Source organism: Podarcis bocagei (assembly GCF_964188305.1).
Source record: "Podarcis bocagei genome assembly, chromosome: 3".
Classification (NCBI taxonomy): Eukaryota; Metazoa; Chordata; class Lepidosauria; order Squamata; family Lacertidae; genus Podarcis; species Podarcis bocagei.
In genome coordinates, this window is record NC_138127.1 from 50,111,084 (window position 1) to 50,130,404 (window position 19,321).

Below are 19,321 nucleotides of genomic sequence, written 5' to 3' on the forward strand. Positions count from 1 at the left end.
CATGAGTAGAATGTGTCCTTTTATTTAAAAAGCATTACTGGGTTATTTGTGGGGCATAGGAATTCGTTCATTCCTCCCCCCCCCCCCGCAAATTTAGTCCGACCTACCACATGGTCTGAGGGACGGTGGACCAAGGCTGAAAAAGGTTGCTGACCCCTGATCTAAACCCAGAGACATTGCATGGAGAATGAAAATATGTAACAGAAGAATCCTGGGAGACAGTATTACTTCAAGAATCACACTTTTAGGGAACAGTACAACCCCTAGTTTACAATAAAGTCCAAATAAGGGGTTTTGGTTTTGTTCCACTGAAACTAAAGTTAGTAAAGTTTAGCTTAACACTGCCATTTATTTAAAGTGAAACAAAATATTAAAAAGTAAAAGTAAGTTTTAATGAGTTTTTTCATTGTTTTCATTGTTTTGTTTTGTTTGCTGCTTAGTGATAATTTTTCAGCTTATTCTTGGTATTTTAAGCTTTTAGAATTTTCATTGTTTAATTTTATAGTACGGTTTGCTTTTGCTTTATGTTTGCTACTAATATGTAAGTAGGAAAGTGAGTTACATTTTTTAAAAAAATATGTACCATATTTTTCGCACCATAGGGCGCACCGGACCATAGGGCGCACCCAGTTTTTAGGGGGGGAAATCAAGAAAAAAAATATTTTTCCCCCCAGCCCCAAAGAGCAGCGTACAGGCTGCACACAACCTCTCCCTGCCAGAGGGGTTGCGCGCAGCTATGGAACAAGCGAAGGCAGCGAGCGGGATGGATCCCGCTTGCTGTTTTGGCTTCCCCTTTAGCCCCGTGCAGCCTCTACCTCCTGGGAGAGGCTGCGTGGGGCTAAAGAATCCATAGCCCCGTGCAGCCTCTCCTTGCCGGAGGGGTTGCGCGCAGCTATCGAAGAAGACAAGGCAGCGAGTGGGATGGATCCCGCTCGCTGTTTTGGCTTCCCCTTTAGCCCCGTGCAGCCTCTCCTTGCCGGAGGGGTTGTGCACGGCTATGGCACAAGCCTGCATTCGCTCCATAGGATGCACAGACATTTCCCCTCAATTTTTGGAGGGGGAAAACTGCGTCCAATAGAGTGAAAAATACGGTAAATGGCCTTCCTCCATATTCATAGAAAAAGTTAAATTTTTAGTTTAGTGCTACCAGTGTCCTAACTATGCAGTGTAACAATCTATATATGAAAAGCAACTTAGCTTCCCTTGTTCACATGTGGTGGAAACCTCAGTCTCATCTGTATAGCCACACCACCTTTGTCCACAGAAATAATAATAATATTATTATCCAAGGAGGGATTTTCTCTTTTAAATAAAGCGGGATTGAGAGAGCATATGAAAATACTGTAATTACACCTTACATGACTTTGGCATGAAATATTTGAAAAACATCCTCCTTCTCTGCAGACCTTTGGTGTTAAGACCAGTAGTGGGACCCTCTTGATGGTACCACCATCCTCAGAAGTTAAGTGGGTGGTGGCCCAGGAGAGGGCATTCTCTGTGGAAGCTCCCAGGTTGTGGAACTCACTCCCCAAAGAGTTGCATCTGACACCTTCATTGTATAGTTTTTGTCATATGCTGAAGATGCAACTCTTTGCCCTGGCCTTTGGCACTTGGGATATGTGTTTTCAGGACACACCTTAATTCATGTGATTGTACTTGGTTTAAGTGTGGTGTAGTGGTTAAGAGCGGTAGACTCGTAATCTGTGGAACCAGGTTTGCGTCTCTGCTCTTCCACATGCAACTGCTGGGTGACCTTGGGCCAGTCACACTTCTTTGAAGTTTCTCAGCCCCACTCACCTCACAGAGTGTTTGTTGTGGGGGAGGAAGGGAAAAGGAGATTGTTGGCCGCTTTGAGACTCCTTTGGGTAGTGATAAAGCGGGATATCAAATCCAAATCCAAACTCTTTATATTGAATTTTGAATTGTCTGCTTTGGAAGCTTAGGGTAATGACGTAAGTTGAATGATAAGATCTATTTAGGCTGAAGAATGCTTTTTGTAGAAAAAGCAATGGTTTGTATGCTCAAAATGAAATTTTGTGCCTGAGTAAGGTGAAGCTTCCCACTTGCACAAATGATACACTTGCTTATTTTGGACAATTTATTTTCTTTCACGCTTTATGGGCTAGGGGGAGGAACTGAGGAGGGTCCTGCAGCCTCACCCACTGAACATGAACCAACTTACTGGGTCCTCCTCTGTAATCACAATCATAATTTAATTATTTATACCACGGCCATCTGGCTCGGCTTCCCCAGTCACTCTGGATGGCTTCCAACACATATAAAAACGTAATAAAATGTCAGACATTAAAAACTTCCCAGTAACAAGGCTGCCTTCAGATGTCTTCTAAAAGTAGTGCAGTTCTTTATCTCCTTGACATCTGATGGGAGGGTGTACTACAGGGAGGGCGCCACTGCCAAGAAGGCCCTCTGCCACACTTTCAAACCTGCTGTTGCAGCTACCAGGGTTCAGAAGTTGCTCTTTAAAAAGCTAGGCAAAATAAAAGGGGGGAGGGGAATGTGAGATTCTTAGAATGTTGCACTAGTAACGTCATTGAGTACTAAACTTAGAATCATAGAACTTCATATTTTAAAACCTTGTATTGATTTACAGAATATGCACCAACCATGCTAATGGGTAAATTTAGAAAAAGTTAGAAGTTGTAAAGTTTTAGCTACTGGAGGTGCAAAACTGTATTCTTGGGAAAGCATGTGGGATCAAACAACTTCACTTAACTAAATGTAGCCAATTCTGTTTTGTTTTGTTTTAACATTAAGTGCCTCATTTGTCTTTTCTATTTTGTTGCCTCAAGTTAGAATCTCACAGTAAGTAAATATTTGTTGGCTCTAGTCATGCACGGAAAAGGTTGCTTGCAGTATTTGGTGAAAACATTTGCTTTCCTGATTTCTGAGCCGTTGTAGGAGTATGGTAGCACTCTATTCAACACACAGGCAGAGAGGATGCCTATTTGTAAGAGGAATCACTTGAGCTTTTGTAAAAGGGATTACCAAGTAGTCCTGAAGTTGTGCTCCTTATGATTGGGAAGAAGACTTTTTACATATGTTCTCCCCCCGATCCCAAGTATTGTGGGACTGCCCACCCGCTTGCTTCTCCAATAACACGGGAATATTAAAAAAATACATGGGGGTTGGCAGGAGTAGGTAGGAAGAAGGAAGAACCAATCAAATAGTCCCTCACACAGTCTCTGACACTTGAGAGCTTTGTTCTTGTGTAATTGTTTTACAATGGTACCTTGAGTTACATGCGCTTCAGGTTACATACGCTTCAGGTTACAGACTCTGCTAACCCAGAAATAGTATCTCAGGTTAAGAACTTTGCTTCAGGATGAGAACAGAAATTGTGCAGCGGCGGCGCAGCGGCAGCAGGAGGCCCCATTAACCCCATAACCCTCAAAATACTGTTACACTCCCAACTCCTATCAGCTCCAGTTAGGATAACCATTGGTGGGGGGTGATGGGAAATGGAGTATAATAACACCTGGAGGGCACCACCTTGGTTATCCTTGGAAATAAAGCCATTGTGGTTGTGGTAAGCATGCTACTTTCTTAGTATTAGGCCTTTTGTGATGTATGTTAGAATAATAGAATTGTAGGGTTGGAAGGGACCCAGAGGGTCATCTAATCCAGGCTTCCTCAACCTCTGCCCTCCAGATGTTTTTGGCCTACAACTCCCATGATCCCTAGCTAGCAGGACCAGTGGTCAGGGATGATGGGAATTGTAGTCTCAAAAACATCTGGAAGGCTGAGGTGAGGAAGCCTGCTCTAATCCAATGCCCTGCAGCGTAAGAATATGCAGCTCTCCCATATGGGGGTTGAACCTGCAACCTTGGCGCTATCAGCACCATGCTCTATCCAACTGAGCTGTCCAGGCCATGTTGATGGCATGGAGTTTATTTCCAGCATAACTATTTAAGTATGATCCACTAGAGCCATGTTTCTGACACCTGTTGATCCTATTTATGATTGGAAATGAGTTTTAATCTTGGTTATTTTCCTTGAAGTGTTCCACGTCCTTTCCTTGCAGGGTGTGGCTAGGGTCAAGTGCTTGAACCATACTTGCTCTTCACATACCATTTTACAGTGCATTGGGTTTCTGCTTGTGGAATTATTTGATTCGTTCAGCCCTGGTAGGTGGTTTGATATTACAGCAGGACGTTTGATCCATACGTTCTGTTTTTATTGATTGGTTAATGACATTTACAATGTCGCCCAATAACAGGCTTCTCTGGGCGGCTTACAAACAATAAAGCATTAATATCCAAGAATAATCACAGAACAGTAAACCAACTCTAGCATAAAATGGTAGCACAAAAATTTCAACAGCAAAGGCTTCAGCGTCATAGGGGGGAAATATGCTGCACCACTAAAAGTATGCAGCATATCTAAAATTCAGTGAATTCAAAGGTTCACAATTATAAATCAGCAAAATAAAAAGCCCCCTCACATGGCCTTGAAAAGCCACACTAGGTGAGCCTCTCTGTGGAGGGACCTGCCACATCATAAGATACATATTTAATGAAGAATATTTGTATGTTGCATATCCAACCTTTATTTCAGTGTTGAACTCAGGACAGCAGACACAGGGTTCCCGGGCTGTCTCCTATCCAGCCACTGGCTGCCTGACCAGTCTCCCAGACTTGCTTTGCTTCAGAAGCACTGCAGCCTCATGTGACTTCAGCCTGTACCTTGTTACACTTTGCCACATTTGAAGTATGTTCTCACTGTTAGACCCACACTGATGCTGACAGCAAAAGAATAGCCTCATTATGAAGCATCTGTCTTAAACTAAGTTCCTTAAATGATACAACTTCTCAGAGTTTGTTATCAAGGTCCAAAGCTTGTGAAGAATCCTGCCCAGGGGGAGGGAGCAGGAGGGTGAGTAATCAATAACTAAAATATTATCTTGCTAAAATCATACCTAGTTGCCTTATTCTTCAAGTGGACCTATGCAGGAAAGGTTCTAATTGGATTTTTCACCATAATAACATTGGTACTTCTACATGTAGAACGCTTCCTTTCGGAGCTCTGGAGATGAATGAGCTTTAAGCGAATCTTCACAGGATAGGGTTTGCCCCCTGCAGGTCTTCCTTTTGTGCAAGATAATCTAGCTTTTGAGAGCTGTCGCTATGTGATTTATTAGCCTTTAACGTATGGCTGATATAATTAGGGCAGGTATCCCTCTGCTCTTCTCATAAGATTTATAGCACACTGTATTATTCACTTGCTCCACAGCTCTGCCAGAGCTGCTTCCAGTGCGAGCGTGAGAGCATCTTTCTCCAGCGTGAGGGAAGGAACGCTGCTCTCTTTCTTCCTATGAGGCATATTCAAAAGGAGAACTGTTGTGATTATGTCTTCCCCGAGGAATTCTGCTTTGTTTCTGCAGCTCGGTGCTGTCAATTCATAAACCTTCGGTGGTATGTAGTTCACTCTCCCCATTTGGTAGCAGTCATTTTCCCCTGGATCTGCTGGGCAAATGCAGGCTTCGAGGATGCCGGCAAGCTTTTGTTTTTGTGTGTATTTGGCTTTTTGAAAGAAGAGACACTTTAACACTATGTTAACTGCCTTTGCCTTTGAGTCTGTCACTCGGAAAAGCTGCCCTGGAAGCGAGCATGCTCAGAGAGCTGGCAAATCGTTGTCCAGTGACCAAGAGGAAATGATAGTTGTTCTTCATTTATAATGCAAATTTTGAGGTGTCTTCAGAAGTGTGGCAAACTTAAAATGATGGCGGTGGTGAGAACATCGCTGCAGAAAGTTGTGGTATTGTTGCATCGCTTGCAGAGAATGGCAGTTTCTTCCCCACGTTATCAGAAGCTTTGCAAGGTAAGTAAAAACTGGAAAGTTAAACTATTGTTTCTTTCTTTCTTTCCTTGCACTAACAAATTGGATGAATATCTATCTCTATCTATCTATCTATCTATCTATCTATCTATCTGGAAACACAAGTATGACTTAGTGTGGTTAGGCACTAGAAATATTTTCTTGGGAAATATTAATTATAGTTACTGAAATGGATACTTTCTTGGTTTCATTATTTTTAGCCACAGTTGGGAAGTTGCTGTTAGAAATGCTGCTTCTTATAAAGATCAGTTAAAAGGTTAGTGTAAGAGCTGTTCAGTACAGACCCCCAGTGCGTTTTAAAATATCAGTCCATATTTCAATTTACAAAAGTTTAAGGTAGCACCTGCTTTCTGCAGATCTGCAACCAGTGGAGCTTCTGTTGTGTTACATTATTTTTTCTGTTGAAGAATTAAATAGGATAATGGTAAAATGTCTATATTTCATAAAATGTATATGCTGCTTTTCCATTCAAAAGCCCAAGGTGGCCTAGTGCTCATGACAGTAATGTAAACATCTACTGCTATGAGTTGTAGATTCTGTGTGGTTGCAGAACTTTTGCTGTAGTGGAACTGCTCGAAAGCGCTTGCTAATCTTTAACTTTGAGATACGAGGGGAAATCATTAAAGTTGTGTAACTTTCAAGGTAAGAGTCTCACTGTGTAAGTCCATTCTTGAGCCATTTCTCATACAGCCAACCTAGCTAGAAAGGACAGAGTGGGAGCAGGAGGAAACACAAGGATTTATCTTTCGGCGGGTTATTGGAGAACTGGTCTTTTCCTTATTTTGAAGCAGCAGCAGCAACACACACATACACACAAAGAAAACAAGAGGGGGAAAAGGAAACAGTGATTATCATCAAAGCAGGAAAACTGGCTGTGGCTGGTAGAACTTCTGATTTTTAATACTACTGAATATTGCTGTTTTAGGAGTTAATTCATGTTCTTTGCTTCAGTGTGAACTGATAAAAATTAAACAATATTGTTTGCATTTTTCCATCATTTGTTATGAGAAGGAGGAAACAAATCTCCTGGTTTCTTGGCTATCTTACATTTAGTCTTTTTTGCTTCCTTAAATTATATAGGAGTGACTAGATTTCTAAAATATTTATAACTTTGTATAGATGTTTCAGAAGGCACGCTGTGAATTTGAAAATATCCAGCCTGTACAAATACAACTTTTAAAGCATGACTATCTTAAGTATTTTTGTTTCAGCCACTTAAAAGAGTAAATTACATAGCTGGCATTCGTTGCAGCGTTTGGGTGAAAAAAATTCTTTTTTGGAAACTTGTCCAGAAGTGTGTAAGATGTTAATGTTGGGCATGAAATAAGATAGTGTGGTTGGGTTGTTTGTAAGCTTATAGTTTTGGGGGGTTTTTCTTATCACATCAGTCACTTGGCACAAGCAGAGAAGCCAACTTTGTAGTAGTAGTACTAAGATACTAGAAGAAATTGCCCATGTAGAACAGATGTCAGTAGCGATGCATTTATCTTGCTAACTTAGCTTGTGAAGCAGCAAAAGGAAGTTTTATTTTATGAATGGGAATTGATGGTATATTTATCACTCAGAAGTGTCTAACAGCCTGGAATTATTGGATACATTTTTTGTTCAAAATGATCATTTTCTAGGGAGAAAGAAATAGCATTTTAAATTATACACTGTTGGTTTCAGTTGTCAATTGAAGTGTTCAAAGTTTGTTTATAATGCTCATTCAACTGATGTTGGGAAATGTGTTACAATCCCAGCCTCTTCCACCAGGTGTCAATGTAAGGCAGTGATAAATGAATGGTTAATGATATAGCACAATGAAGATCTAATGTGCACTGCAAATTTTAAAGCAACTTTCAATGAAATAATGAACTGCACTATTATTCTACTGTGCTCATTTCATTGGGGAAAGAAATAACTGAAAGTCTCTATATTCTTGTGCACAAAAAAATATTTATTCTTCTTGTTGTAATCGTAATAATGCAATCCTGTAATTTGACCATTCTACGTACTAACTTGTATGCTAGGAATATGGTAACCATATCTGTAGCTGTATTAAGATTGATTTCAATAGTGTAATGCCAAATGATAGAATACATAGCAATGTAAGTACTTGTTTTATTCCTTGATTTAGGGGTGACACTATCCCCTCCCAAATGTTCACTTAGAGTTTTGTTGAGCAGTAAATTAAAGCTGTCTTAAAATGAAATTAATGGAAAATATCTTGTAAATAAGTTCATAATATTGCTAATAAAGATAATATTAGAAGTGTATTATTATAAGTCTGAATTCTACAATTAATTTTTTGAGCTGGGGAGTAAAAGATAGAAGTTCTAAAAATAGATTGTAAACAAAAGCCTGTCTGCTGTATACTTTAAGATAGGGATGTCTTTAAGATAATTTCAAAAGCCCTCTGCATACAATTAAGTCAGACCTCTGGGAAGAGTGTTCTATCCTTCCACTGGGTGGGGGGGGGGGTTAGGGAACAGAATAGCACAAAGCTAAAAAACAGGTGTCCAACTCACTTTTGATTTTGGTCATGCCCTTCACTGGCTTCTGCTCCACTCAATCATGCGATCCTTGACCCATTGCCCTGCATAAAGTTGCCCTTGACAGCAAACAGGTTGCCCACCCCCTGCTTTAAAGGCACAGCAGAATACATCTGGTAGGTTTTCCTAACACAGTGGTACCTCTGGTTACGTACTTAATTTGTTCCGGAGGTCCGTTCTTAACCTGAAACTGTTCTTAACCTGAGGTACCACTTTAGCTAATGGGGCCTCCTGCTGCCGCTGCGCCGCCAAAGCCTGATTTCTGTTCTCATCCTGAAGCAAAGTTCTTAACACGAGGTACTATTTCTGGGTTAGTGGAGTCTGTAACCTGAAGCGTCTGTAACCTGAAGTGTCTGTAACCCGAGGTACCACTGTACATTTATCATTCTGGATTGGATCCAGTGGTGCACCTCTATTCACAAAAGGGACCCTTTTTGAATTCAAGGCGTTTGTTCTGTTGGAGGTTTCTACAAATGAATACAGATAGGGAGGAGGCAGTATCTGTAATATTATTCTCACCCTCCACTCCCCTATACTATGTCTCATGCTGTTATGGAGGGCCCGCAACTGTGCTAGTGGGATCATTGGACCTAACCCACCCTCAGTGTTGACATAACAAATCAGGGACATGAATCACAATCCTTTGGTTATGCCGTTCCTATCAATTTCCCCTTCAGTTTCATACATCCGGAAGTATGGTGTCAGTCTTCTTGAGGGAAACTGCAGGACTTTTCTCCAAATATTAGCTTGCCCCTTCCTGAGATTGTAGAGTCTTCTTACAGGATGGGAGCAGCATCACTCGCTTGCTTGAGCCCCAAGGATCTATATGGCATGCAGCAATCTCTGCTCTTCCTTCTCTTCCTAATATCTACTCATGCAGTATGAATCTGCTCAGAACTAGTCAGAAGCTCTTAGGACATAAAGGAACAAAGTGAAGCAGTGTGTGGGTAAAGATGGCTGGCACTTTTTCGTCATAGTCCATGAAATGTGAAGATCCTTGCACTTCCACTTGGTATATTTGAGAGCATCTACAAGCTTTCCAATTCGGCAGCCATGACTGAGCCTAAATTGGCTTGAAGCTCAGCAAAGTAGCATTTTTTGAAAAGAATGACTGCTTCATGGAAAGAAATGTGAGGCATTTCTAAATACATCAAAATAATATAGAATACCACAACCTTTTAAATGGCTAAGGTGGCTTGAGTTCCTAATAAGTAATAATTTGGGTATACTCACCCTTCATATCAAGAACTGCCAGGTCACTTTCAGCTAAGAAGACAAGTATAACAAAGGCAGTTTGTGTTCAAAACACAGCGAATATTCTGCCAGAAAGTATTCATTTACAACACAACAAATGAAAAACTATTTAGAAAATGTATACATGGGAACATCTGAAAGTCTAGTCTGGGTATGACATTTATCTCCAGTCCTGAAGTGACACACGATAACTTACATGAGTTGCCAGCTTCCTTGGATGTGATGATAAATGATACAAATGCTCTAAGCTATGTCTGGCTTTCAGATGAATGCTTTATACATATGTTTTTTTGAAGAATAAATTTCAATTTCAGAAAGCTTTTGTGGAAATTGATGAAAATATAAAAATAATAATGAGCGCAAAAGGAAATGTATGGTGCTATATGATTAATCCTTGCAGACATGGAAGTTTGACAGATTCAGGGCAATTGAATTTAGAGATGAGGGGAAGAAAACGATTTTATCTATATCAAATCCCATTGCCAATATTCCATCACATTTGAGTATAACTTAAGAAGCAGAACCTGGGACAGGGCAATTCATAAAAATATTTCTTTAAAGTGCGCATTTAATTATATGGTGCAAAGTGAACAGTGAGGCCTGTTCCTGCCTCTTGAAGGGAGCAATAGCTGATTGGGACTGGTAAAGGAATATAGTTAGGGAAAGTACCAGAACTTTTAATCTCTTCCCTTCCCTTTACACTTTACGGCCTTCAGCTGGCGTGTGTTTTGAGGTAGCTAAACTTCAGGAGCTACTTTGAAGTGGTTCAAATAGCTGATGAAGGATAATGGGAGATAATTAATAATAGGAGTTTAGTTAAAGATGACAGGGAGAAAGGAGCTAAAATGATCTGTCGGAATTTGTGGCAATGAATAATGCTTGTTTTAAATGGGGATATAAGACAAGAATACTTAAATTATATAGAATCTAGTGGAAAGGACTCCGTTGTTCAGCTCATAAGCATAAAAGCTTAGACGGTTTTAAGGAAAGGCAAAAAAGACTTGTGTCTATATTATCCTGTCTTCATTTAGTGCTAGAAGATCTTTGCAGCCCTCTCAACTGTGAACACACAGACAACGATTACAAGTTGGGAATGTTAAATAAAATAGTAGTAAAAACAGGGAGGAATACGTTGGATAAATTCTTATGAAGAATATAGTACCTCTTAAACACTGAAGGTGTGAGAAAGACCTGAATTTTTTTTTTAAAGTGTGTGGGTCTATGGGATAGGGAAACATTAGCTTCAGCCCCAGATTCCAGGTGGTGTAGGCGGTTACTCTGAGCAGGGTGTTGAGCTGAGGAGGAGACCCAAGACATACCTGTGGTCGGAGCTGTTGCAGCTCCAATCATTGCTTCCTTTGCTTCCTTCTCCTCTTCCTCACTGCTGCTCCTGCCACTTCCAAGTAGACAGCTTTGAACTTCTCCTGGAGGGCCCACTGCTTCATTCAGGGCACCATATTACCAAAGTCTACCCCGTAAGGATGCTGAATAATATACCGGTAACTTAGGATTGTAGAATCATAGAGTTGGAAGCGACCCTGAGGATCCTCTAGATCCCTACAATGCAGGAAGCTCAACTAGATCATACATGACAGATGGCCATCCATCCAGCTTCAAATCCACCCTTTCCCAGTCCCCATTTTATCAGCTTCTTTACAAGAATATCATCAGTCATTCTTTTTTGAAAGTGCATTTTAGAAATATATATTACAACCTCACTTAGTGAGAGTGCAGAAAGGAAACTTTTCCAGTACAGTGGTGCCTCGGAAGACGAAATTAATCCGTTCCGCGAGTCTCTTCGTCTTGCGGTTTTTTCGTCTTGCGAAGCACGGCTATTAGCGGCTTAGCGGCTATTAACGGCTTAGCGGCTTTAAGAAAAAGGAAACAAACTCGCAAGAACTCGCAAGACCATAGGGAAATTCGTCTTGCGGAACGACTCCAAAAACGGAAAACTCTTTCGTCTTGCACGTTTTTCGTCTTGCGAGGCATTCGTCTTGCGAGGTACCACTGTACTCACCAACAATGTGTCCGTCTTAGGCACTTGTGATTAAAATATTTTGCAGTTACAAAGCAGAATGCTATTTTATGTAAATAAAATGTAGCAATTTGTTGTTGTTGTTTAGTCGTTTAGTCGTGTCCGACTCTTCGTGACCCCATGGACCAGAGCACGCCAGGCACTCCTGTCTTCCACTGCCTCCCGCAGTTTGGTCAGACTCATGTTTGTAGCTTCGAGAACACCGCCCAACCATCTCGTCCTCTGTCGTCCCCTTCTCCTTGTGCCCTCCATCTTTCCCAACATCAGGGTCTTTTCCAGGGAGTCTTCTCTTCTCATGAGGTGGCCAAAGTATTGGAGTCTCAGCTTCAGGATCTGTCCTTCCAGTGAGCACTCAGGGCTGATTTCCTGAAGAATGGATACGTTTGATCTTCTTGCAGTCCATGGGACTCTCAAGAGTCTCCTCCAGCACCATAATTCAAAAGCATCAATTCTTCGGCGATCAGCCTTCTTTATGGTCCAGCTCTCACTTCCATACATCACTAATGGGAAAACCATGGCTTTAACTATACGGACCTTTGTTGGCAAGGTGATGTCTCTGCTTTTTAAGATACTGTCTAGGTTTGCCATCGCCTTTCTTCCAAGGAGCAGGCGTCTCTTAATTTCATGACTGCTGTTACCATCTGCAGTGATCATGGAGCCTAAGAAAGTAAAATCTCTCACTGCCTCCATTTCTTCCCCTTCTATTTGCCAGGAGGTGATGGGACCAGTGGCCATGATCTTCGTTTTTTTGATGTTGAGCTTCAGACCATATTTTGCGCACTCCTCTTTCACCCTCATTAAAAGGTTCTTTAATTCCTCCTCACTTTCTGCCATCAAGGTTGTGTCATCTGCATATCTGAGGTTGTTGATATTTATTCCGGCAATCTTAATTCCAGTTTGGGATTCATCCAGCCCAGCCTTTCGCATGATGAATTCTGCATATAAGTTAAATATTACAACAGCCGTGTTAAATAACAAGTGGAGGATTAATGGGGGAAACTGTTTTCTTGAATCTCCCATATTTCCAGGAATTAAATCAATACCTAATACATGAGTTTCTGCTATTCTTTACTGCACAAGAATGCTGCTGATTTGACAGAAAACACCAAGGTTACTAACATTATACATCCCATGTTGTAAATGGTCCACATTATTTACTTGCTTCAGAGGATGTCGGTAAGTCTTCACACACTTCTTTGATAGCTGCTCTTTTCTCATTCTTCAAGCACCCGATAAAAGCTTACCTTACAGATGGAAAACTAGCTTGTCCTTCAATTTCATAAAGCTACATTCCACTCACCCCTGGTAACTTGTAGTATATTTAGTTAACTGTGTTTTCTGGCACTTTCTTACCTTTGAGAGTAACACATTTCCTTTTCAGAACACATCTCCCTAAGAAGGCAATTGTAGGTTTTAGGAATACATGTAAGGCTGTGACTGATGGAAATGTATGAGGGTGAAAACTGAAACTGGTTGATTGGACGTAGGCTGTAGAAGTCACATAGAAATTGCTGATTCATAACTTTTGCAGCCCCAGTTTCTCCAGTTTGTTCAAGGAAGAATTACCTTTGTTCATAGCAAACTTCAGATTTTGCTTTAGACTTTTATGTAGTAGATCTAGTAAAGCGCCTTCGGGTTTCTTACGACACACAAAAAATAACAAATTTATCATTCTGTGAGGCTTCAAGCTGGTCACTTTTCTTCTGTTTTTTAAATCTAGTTTTAAATCCGATGCTAGACATATCCACTTGTAACCAGTTTTCCAAATATAGCTTGGAAGATTGGGAATAAACAGCAGCAAGCGTGTGACTCATGCACTTCCTTCTCCTTTCATCCCATGCACACAGTGAGCAAATTAGAAGCCTTTGCTTCTAATTAATGGCAAACCATTGTTTGCCTCAAATAAGATCCCATATCAAGGGTTGATTTTCATCTGAGAACCCTGTTTTTCAGGGTGAACAGTGATGTGGCTGGTAATTAGTAGAGCTGCCTTAAAGGTAAAATAAGCTTTTTATCTTCTCACTTAATGTACAAGGGGAGGAGAGGAGCAGGTGTGCTATGTTGAGACGAATTACTGCTCATCTTTGTACAAAACCAAACACAAACCATGGCTTGCTATGTATCCAGTGGCCATGTTTGTTTTAATGCTAAACAATGGTTTAGTCCAGGCTTCCTCAACCTCGGCCCTTCAGATGTTTTGAGACTACAATTCCCATCATCCCTGACCACTGGTCCTGCTAGCTAGGGATCATGGGAGTTGTAGGCCAAAAACATCTGGAGGGCCGAGGTTGAGGAAGCCTGCTTTAGTTCTATGTGAACAAGTTCAGTCTCTAAGCTGGGGTGACATTCTCTCTCCTCCAGTCATATGTCTGGGAGAAGGAGTTTGGAAGCTTTCCCTTTCCCCTAAACATACCTGCTTGTTGTTTACACTCTGGAAATGTGGTTTATCAGAAACTATGGTCAGTTCCACAAGTCACAGTTTGAAATTATAATGGGATTGTTTTGAACCGAACCATAGTTAGTGATAAGCCGCAGTCCTCAGTTCAGATACATTAGTGAGCTGTGGTTAAGGGAAAGGGAAAACTTCCAAATTACACCTCCAGGCGGAGAGAGGAGAAAACCACATGAGGCCTAGAGCAGGCAAGGTTCCACTCACATATCACTAAACCATGATTTAGCACAGGGATGGGAATCTGTGGCCCTATTGATGCAACAGGATTGCAATTTCCACTATCCAGGACTTTTGGCCATGCCAGCTGAGGCTGCTAGGAGCTGGATTCCAGCAGTGTTTATTTATGTAAAAGGTACAAATTCCTTGCCCCAGGATTAGTGGTAAAAATAAACTCAGCCAGTGTGTAAGAACCTCGTACTTCTCATATACGTATATTTATCTTCCCTTTCAAAAATTAGATCGTTTTCTGCTTTCAAAATCAAGACAGATTTTGATACCAAGCCTGAAACTATTTTTTTGCTCCTCAGTATTTGACCCCTGGACTTCACAACTTTTAACTAGGTCTGTTCAACAGAGCACGGGGCCTTAAAACGAGCTTAAGCTGCGTATTTAGTTGTAGTGCCTTATGAGTGAGGATAATTTTTTTTTCATAGCAAGTAAGATGCATATGGGTCTGAGCTTTGGCTTCATTCCCAGATACTCTACTGCACACTCTTTATAGTCTAGGTAAGTCATATATTTTTTTTGTAAACCTTGAGCCTGCCTAATATGCATGTACCAGAAAAGCTAGGTCTCTACTTCTAGAAAGAATGAAAATAGGATTCATTTCTGCTTCAGTCTCCAGTATTAGTTTCACTGTGAAAAGGCTAGGGTACCAGCCAATTTAGGTTAGGTTACCTTTTATTAATAAAATGCATACAATAATAAAATAAAATACATTTTATTAATAAAATGAGGGTGGCAGGGAGGCATGTAAGACAGAAGGGCCCTGGTGCTTGACTCTTTCTTGTACTGATAATATCACTCTGCAGACAGAAGATAAAGAAATGGTTCTATTTTCTCTTAAATGTGACCTAGGTTTACATCCTGGTGGAACATTGATCTACCTCAGCCCTTCCAGTTTGTTTCCCATTTATAACAAATGCTGCAGATGAATGATAGTTGACAGATAGTTGACATTATAATGGAACTTGGTTGTTTCAGCTGGAACTCACGGTCATAATACTTTCGTGAGAATGTTTTTCCCCAATCACAAATAATGTTATTTTTTCAGGGCAGCTTCCCTTCCTTTACCTTTTGACTACTACATTGCTTCTGCTTCAGAATAACTATTTCAGTTGTTGACTTAGTGATTGGCAAAATGAGGGTGAGCAGTGGTGGTTAGATTTTAGTGATGTTTAGTTTACATTTAGTTTACAGCTTTGTCTGGTTGACATGATCTCTGCTTATAAGGTTGTTGATACAGTTCAGTGCACTTTCCCTAATCAAGGCATGTCACCAATTGCTGTTAAATTCCCAATAGAAGAAAGTGAGGAAGAACTTTTCAGACAGGTGAAAAGGCTTGAAAATGCAACTAAATGTGGATAATTACTTTTTTAGTAAGTTCTTTCAGTACCCTGCAGCAATGGCTTGGTAGGAAGAAAGATCATGCAGAAAGAATGAAAGGTTATGGGATGGGTGTTTGCTCAATAATCAATGCAGACAAACTACTGAAGAGCTGCTGAAAAGTGATGGCATTGGCCGTGTAAATCAATACCTTATTATACAGTAGTATAATTAGGTGTAATTGAAATGTTGTCAAAAAGTTACAAACAGTACAATCAATTAAGTGTCAGGATAGGAAAATAGGTTTGGACAGGGGGTTAGCGTATTAGCCTCCACTCTTGCACCCAATTTTAAACTTCTGTGAGAACCAGGGCCAACAGGAGTAGGCATTGCTGGGTCCCTACCACAGCAGGAGGACCACTGATGAACCCTGCAGCCCCTTATCATTGCCTGTTCATCTACTGTCTCGGAGCAGACAAGCAGCGGCAAGATTTAGAAGACAGTGCAGCACTCACCACTTGACATGCTGTCTTCTGGGTGGTTGTACAAATTGGACACAAAGGAAGAGGGCAAATGAATCAGCGGTAGTGACAGCTAGTGTGGAGGGTGGTACCCGTACAGAGCATCTTCCCCAAGAACCCACTAAAACCTGGCATTGGCATATATGTGAAGGTACATAAGGGATGATGACTAGAGTGGTTGAGCTTAAAGTAACGTAAGTGACCAGTGACCTGCATTGGAAACTAATGAGTCAAAGGAATCTTGAAATGAAATGTACAGTAGTTGTTGTCTCAAAGAGTAAATGAAAGTCAGACTAGAACAGGAGACAATTTTATCACATTGGAAACAAACTATTTCATTCCTGCCTATGTAGCAGGGTATATATGTGAACACAAGCAGCCCCATTGTGCACATTTCCATACTGGACAAGGAATAGTGCATGCATGTACACATCTGCATTGCATTTTGCATTCAGCTGTGGAACATCTAATTCATTCCCTTCTCATACTTCAAGTCTCTAAGCATCTTGTTACATGAGATTGTATAGCTTGTCTGGAGTCTACATTTTATGGTCCAGTATGAATACTAAATGGTTTTTCAACTTTTATTTCATAGAACTGTAGAGTTGAAAGGGACCCTGAGGGTCATCTAGTCCAATCCCCTGCAATGCAGCAATCTTAACTAGATTATACATGATAGATGGCCCTGCAACCCCTGCTTAAAAGCCTTCAGGGAAAGGAGTCTGTTTCACTGTTGAACTGCTCCTACTTTCAGAAAGTTATTCCTGATGTTTAGTTGGAATCTCCTTTCTAGTAACTTAAGGCATTGGTTTGGATCCTACCTTACAGAGCAGGAGGAAATAAGCTTACTCCATTTCCCACGTGACAGCCCTTCAGATATTTGAAAATGGCTATCATGTTTCCTCTGTTTCTTTTTTCCTCTTGGGTGAAGACAGAGGCCAAGTAGGTTTTTTCACAGTAATGAGAACGGACTTTTGTGTTTAGTATTGCCTCTGTATATTAACACAATTATTTGAGCAATGTTTACCTAACTTGGTGGAAAACTAAATTAAAAGAAATCTAAGCTTTCAAATGAATATTCTAGTTATATTGATTTCTGAAAATGAAGAGTTCCCAACAGTATCAAAGAATAAACAGTGGGGTTGTCTATTTGCCAATGCTGGACAGCAGTTGTTGGGTCACTCGTTTATTTGAAAGTTATTGGACCTATTGCTGCATGAGTATAACCGCTGCTCTCTGTATTCTATCTCTTTATCACTTAACTTTTTTTTTCTCCTGGCAGTTCAAAAATATTTGTTGGATAATCTTTCTGTGTCCTCAAATATTCATGTAAATATTCTAAAAAAAAAATCTGTATCTGTTTTAGTTCTTGCCTGAGGAACTTCATGGCAGCATGAAAAAATTATATTCGAGATGTAATGTAAAATTTAGAAAATCTACCTTTTATCATTTCTGCCTTCAAGACAAAGCTTTCCTAGTAAAATTAATCAAGCACCTTAGAAAAATCTTGCTGTGTGTAACATCCAACATGTTAGTCCCAACTGATGTCCAGTAATTTATTCATTCTTTAGCACTGTACTGTGTTTTCGTGACCACAATGAATTGCAAAGTAGCCATCAATTAAAAGTGTTTTAAGTTATGTATATTTGGAACTTTCTGGCTGTGCAAATGGCTTCTTTGGCAAATATCACCTGTTTGCAGCAGCTGCAAAAAGACATTAATATAAGACCAAGGTTTTTATGCTTTGGCACTTTTCCTTTTGGAATAGCTATAATAAAGTTGATACAACCATTTTGGCAATAAGTGATTTTCATGACTGCAGTTGGCTTTTGTATCCCTGTTCATTCTTTATTACTTCCCATGGGTGCAAGGTGAGCTGTTTCCAAGTCCTTTCATGCTGGCTTCTATTTTAAAGGCTTGATTGAATGAGCTGCTCTTTGTTGACAACTGAGCTTACAGTAGACTGAATAGTTGACGGTATTATGGTGCTAACAAACACTATTGCCACACATTGCCACACAAAGTTCGCACATAACTGCTAACACAGTTCAATATTATGTAACTGTTGCTCTGACTGGAACTGACTGCCTTAAGCCCCTTAAACATATTTTGACCACCCCAGCAATTGAAATTTTGTAAAACAGCATGTCTGGGAGCAGCTGCAATCTGGGTGGAGCCGTGGAGCCACTCTTCGGACAGTGATGTCTTTGCAATGCAAGTAGATGAGGCAGGGCAGTAGTGAGGTCAGGGATGCATGGGTCTGTCTGGGAGATTGTACGGCTTGTTGTTTGGCTAATAGCCCGGCCCTGCTTGCCTCCCTAGAATGTGAAATTGTCACAAACCACTTTGTGCTCCATTACAGCTATGCCCATTTACTGGATACTTGTGTCAGTTCAGACAAAGGGCTCTGTTGCACCCCAAAGGCTACCCAGATCATAAATTTATCTGCATAGGTGCTTCTCCAAATGCCTCCATCAAATATGGGATGTAGCTGCTCAAGAGAGGGATTTTTTTTCAGCTGTTGGGTGCTCTCTTCAAGAAGTCTTCTCTGTTGCCTATGTTATGGTTCTTTCAGCATAACAATTATGCATAGTATATATTTCTTTCTTAACACCTGCCTTTTGGTTGGCTAGGAAGGCATTTTCTTCTGCCCAGTCCTCTAATTTTTTGCAGATGATACTTAGCATAAATTTTAGCTGGCATATCAATCAGTCTAATTAGTCTGTAATTCCCAGGGTCTTGCCCATTACCTTTCTTAAAATATCAGAACTATTACACTAAGATTCCAGCCTTTTGGAACACAGCCTGGGTTATTTATATAGGTGAATAGGCCTGCCAGAAGTGAAGCCCACCAGTCTACATTTTAAATAAATCAGGTTGCAAAAAATGCTGTCCTGGTGCTTCATTATTCTTCAATGTCTGTATGAGCAATTTAATATAAAGTGTAAATACTGGAGGCCATGGCAGAAGGCAGTTGATATCCAGCTCCAAAAACTGCCCACCAGCTGGTCTTCTTTAAGCTTCTTCCTCTTTCTATAGGGATAGAGCCAGGAGGCTTAGTTTGGTCAGAATCAAGTATACACTTCCAGAGTTAATGCTAAATACATAACTGAGCCACTATAAC

General features: G+C 40.5%; 1 protein-coding gene across 3 annotated transcripts in view; it reads left to right on the top strand.

The window, feature by feature from the left end:
* Positions 1–19,321, top strand: part of LOC308582807 (utrophin-like) — a gene marked incomplete at its 3' end in the record, with an annotated part of 196,543 nt that overhangs the window by 22,676 nt on the left and 154,546 nt on the right. The window contains exon 1 of one of the 3 annotated variants that reach the window (XM_081186283.1): positions 5,276–5,838. The exons of the other annotated variants lie outside the window; for them this stretch is intronic. Within the exon in view, the coding sequence (XP_081042409.1) occupies positions 5,695–5,838 (144 nt within the window). The 5' untranslated portion in view covers positions 5,276–5,694. Of the gene's footprint in view, positions 1–5,275; positions 5,839–19,321 lie in introns of those variants that run through there. 3 annotated transcript variants of the gene reach the window in all.